Below are 4,581 nucleotides of genomic sequence, written 5' to 3'. Positions count from 1 at the left end.
TATTATTATTATTATTATTATTATTATTATTATTATTATTATTATTAATTATTATTATTATTATTATTATTACTATTATTATTATTATTATTATTATTACTATTATTATTATTGTTATTATTATTATTATTATTATTATTACTATTATTATTATTATTATTATTATTATTATTATTATTATTATTATTATTATTATTATTATTATTATTATTATTATTATTATTATTATTATTATTATTATTATTATTATTATTATTATTATTATTATTATTATTATTATTATTATTATTATTATTATTATTATTATTATTATTATTATTATTATTATTATTATTATTATTATTATTATTATTATTATTATTATTATTATTATTATTATTATTATTATTATTATTATCATTATTATTATTATTATTATTATTATTATTATTATTATTAATTATTATTATTATTATTATTATTATTATTATTATTATTATTAATTATTATTATCATTAGTAGTAGTAGTAGTAGCAATAGTAGTAATAGTATTAGTAATAGCAGTAGTTGTAGTATTAGTATTTGTAATATGAGTAATAGTATTAGTATTAGTATTAGTATTAGTATTAGTATTAGTATTAGTATTAGTATTAGTATTAGTATTAGTATTAGTATTAGTATTAGTATTAATATTAGTATTAGTATTAGTATTAGTATTAGTATTAGTATTAGTATTAGTATTAGTATTAGTATTAGTATTAGTACTAGTATTAGTATTAGTACTAGTAGTGTAAAGATGTATGAGGAGCGTGTACAAAATGTGGACTTGGGCTCATTCACTTTACGACTTCAAGTGGGACGAGTCCAAGGGCAATGGTATTATAGGCTTGTCTGGCAGAGGTGATGGCAGAAAAGAAAAAACAGCCAAAAATCAGTACCCTGGCGTGGATGAGATGTAGACTACTATTCCCACTCTTAAGATCAGCCCTCCTACGTCTGAGAGGTACCAGGTCCTCATCCCCTAAATCAGCCCACATACAGAACCTCTATTTTGAGCATATATAGAGGAGAACAGGGATGGGAAGGGAGTTGGGAGATAGGATTGATGAAAGAGTATTAGGATGGTTTGGACAAATGGAAACAATGAGTGAAGAAAGACTAGTAAAAGAAGTGTGGAAGCCAGGGGTGGAAGGAGTGGACATGAGGGGTCGAACTAGGATGAGATAGATGGGTGGGGTAAAAGGGGCATTGGGAAAGAGGGGAATGTCTGTTGAGAAAGGACGGGAGAGGACAGAAGATAAGGGTGTGTGGAAAATGGTTGTGTATGGATGACGATGTGATGTATGAGGGGGAGTAGGTGGAGGAGGGGGTGAGGGAGTATATATGAGAAATAGATTGACGCAGCCCGAAAGGATTTCTCCACGTCTTCTCCTTTTCTTTATGAAAGGACGGAGAGGGGTGTCACCGATTTAATGAAGCGGCCTTGTTGTGGATGTACTGGGTCTTGCGACACTGCTTCTGACCTAGGGCAGTGAACAAGATGCAGGGATGATCCATCATCCAGGAGGTGCCAAGATGAGAGGGAGAGAAGAGGGTAGAGGGGAGTGGATTATGTAAGGGACGGAATAGATGGGAGTTGATTCTATGCTTTTGTTTTTTGGCTACCTCCCTTGTAAGGGGGAAAAACCTTTGTTTTATATATATATATATATATATATATATATATATATATATATATATATATACATATATATATATGTATATATATATATATATGAAATATGTGCGTGTGTGGGTATATTCGTCTAAGCAGCAACAAAGAAAACTCCTCGTTAACCTCTGAAGGGTTTTCACATTTGGAACCGTTTCCAGGAAAGATAGTGCTGTTATGACGTAGAGTAGATAAACCCCTGGACAAGTAGGATGTGAAGCAAAGCGGATGGAATACCAGTTCTTTAAAACTGAGAGTAGCAAACGGGAAAGTGAGGAAGGGGGTGGAGGGAGGGAATAGTGGGACGGGTTGCAGCTATATAAGCACTGGCGGAACGAGAGCAGGCACACACGACCTTCCAGCTTCATCTGCGCAACACCGCGAGTAAGGAGGCAAGCATCATATACACCTCATTTTCCCGCAGAAGTTTTCCTTGTGAAAGGTTTCTACCCTGCTGATTAACGACATTCATAATGAAAGTCCTGTGCGTACTGCTCGTGTCCCTCGCCTTGGTGGCGGGTAAGAAACTCAAAGAGAAGAAAGATGATGCTGCGAGTGGAAGTGGTGGAGCTGCAAATACTCGATTCTTTGGAGGACATCCTTCTCATGCACAAGGTCCTCCCTTCGGAGCCCCTGGTCTTGGAGGTGCTGGTCACTTCGGAGGTAGACCACATGTCGGAAGACCTCCTTTCGGTCACCAAGGACATCCCGTAGTCGGCGGCGTCGGTCACGGGATCGTCGGTGGAGTTGTTCCTCCTGTCGCCCCCAGCAGCAACTGCCGTTACTGGTGCAAGACTCCTGAAGGAGCGGCCTACTGCTGTGAGAGCAACAACCAACCAGCCGACCCCATCGCAACACAGATCGTCAAACCCGGTCAGTGCCCACCAGTGAGGCCCGTGTGTCCGCGCATCTTCGGACCTCCCATCACCTGCTCGAATGACGGAGCGTGCAGTGGCGTGGACAAGTGCTGCTTCGACAGGTGTCTTGGTGAGCACGTGTGCAAGGCGCCTCTAGGATATGGACGATGAAAGTCCCCAATCCTGCTCTCAAGAAATTTGTTCGTATCGCAATTCGGCACATCTGCAACATCGCACTGACTCCATGATATATATATGCCATGCCCATACAAATCATACATTTTTATACATAGTACAACAATCTATTTATGGTAAATAAACTGTTAATTACATTCATTGTCTTTGTTGTAACCTTCAAATCTAACCTATGAAATCCCTGAAACAATGAAAGCTTATTTCATGACTGTGATGCTTCTTGTAGAGTTAGTATGAAAGAGTGTGTCCCAGGAGGTGGTGAGCTATTGTAGCCAAAGCCTCTACCATTGTCAGGGGCTCGTGACGGCCACTGTTAATCACCTAAGGTCATGATGAAGTCATTTTGATTACCAATGCATCACAAAAGCAAGATGTTATCGTCAGAAACGATATCGTCCTTGAAAAAAAAAAAAAATAGATAAATGAATAAGTAAAAGACACCACCGGAGGGCATTCTCTCCAATCACCTTTGCAACTGAGAAGGATTTGTCTTGATTCTCAACGGCTATTAATGACCATTTCATAGTCTGGTCAGCTGAGGGAAAAGGTGATTACGACAACGGATCTCAACAACTATCATTAGGCTTTAGTCGATAATGATGGGAACTATGATAGATTAATGGTCGGTAGGAAGTTATTATTGGGTATTAGATTCCATTGTGGATGTGTTTATTGTAAAATGAGGAGGAGGAGAGGCTTTGAGTATAGAATATACTAATAATGATAAGTTAAGAATATACTAATAATGAGAAGTTTAGTAGGTACTATATATGTTGATTTTAATGTGTTCTAATAACGACAAGTTTAGAATGTACTAATAATGAAAATTTTAGAAGGTACTGTTAATGATAACTTAAATGTTAACTAATAATGAGAAGTTTAGAAGGTACTAATAAAGACAGGTTCAGAATGTAGTAATAATGACAAGTTTAGACTATATCAATAATTACAAATTTAGAATAAAGTAATAAGGACAAATTCAGAAAACAATAATGTGTACTAATAGCTACCATTTTAGAATATACTAAAAAATGATAATTGTAGAAAGTACATTTAATGATAACTTAATTTGGAAAAACAATTAAAAGTTCAGAACATACTAATATTGACTAGTTTACAATATCCTAATAATGACAAGTTTAGAATATACTAAAAACGATATGTTTAGATTATATTAGTAATATCAATTTTAGAAAATACTAATGACGACAAGTTTAGAAGGTACTACTAATGATAACCTTAATGTATACTAAAAAGGAAATTTTAGAATAAAATAATAATGACAAGTTTATTATATACTAATAACGGCAAGTTTTGAGGGGTAGTATTAATGATTAATTTAATGTGTACTACTAATGACATGTTTAGAATAAGATAATAATGACAAATTTAGAATGCACTAATGATGACAAGTTTAGAATATAATGACTATAACAGGTTTAGGATATACTAATACTGACAAGTTTATATTAATTTTAGTATAAACAAGTTTAGAATAAACTAATATTGATACATTTAGAAGGTACTATTAATGATAACTTTAATGTATACTAATAATGAAAAGTTTGGAATATACTACCAATGACAAATTTAGAATATACTAATGATGAAAATTTTAGAATATATTTCAACGTGACTACTCAGGGGTTGGCGGAGGTGGGTGGAATTTTTCGTATGGGCGAGGTTGAAGTGGATATTGTTTAGCTGGGTTTAGCTTAGATTTAGGTTAGGTTACGTCAGGATTAGGTTAGTTAGGGTACGTTAGAGTAAGTTACGTCAGGTAAAGTTAGGTTACGTTAGGTTTGGTTTGGTTTTGCTTAGTTTTGGGTAGTTGAGGTC

General features: G+C 34.4%; 2 protein-coding genes across 2 annotated transcripts in view; both read left to right on the top strand.

The window, feature by feature from the left end:
* The first annotated feature begins 2,057 nt into the window (after positions 1-2,057).
* LOC143018914 (uncharacterized) overlaps positions 2,058-4,581 on the top strand; it is a 40,853-nt gene continuing 38,329 nt past the window's right edge. Inside the window, exon 1 of the mRNA XM_076174498.1 lies at positions 2,058-2,132. The gene's annotated coding sequence lies outside the window, so the exon portion shown is untranslated. The remainder of the gene's footprint in view (positions 2,133-4,581) is intronic.
* On the top strand, positions 2,060-2,851 carry LOC143018915 (uncharacterized). Its single transcript, XM_076174499.1, has one exon. It carries the CDS (start codon positions 2,164-2,166, stop codon positions 2,716-2,718), a length of 555 nt encoding a protein of 184 aa, XP_076030614.1. The 5' UTR covers positions 2,060-2,163; the 3' UTR covers positions 2,719-2,851.

Source organism: Oratosquilla oratoria, chromosome 36 (genome assembly GCF_046742065.1).
Source record: "Oratosquilla oratoria isolate Oo_2021 chromosome 36, ASM4674206v1, whole genome shotgun sequence".
NCBI classification, from domain to species: domain Eukaryota; kingdom Metazoa; phylum Arthropoda; class Malacostraca; order Stomatopoda; family Squillidae; genus Oratosquilla; species Oratosquilla oratoria.
The sequence above is the reverse complement of the archived record's forward strand: the minus strand, read 5'-3'. Positions and strand labels throughout refer to the sequence as shown.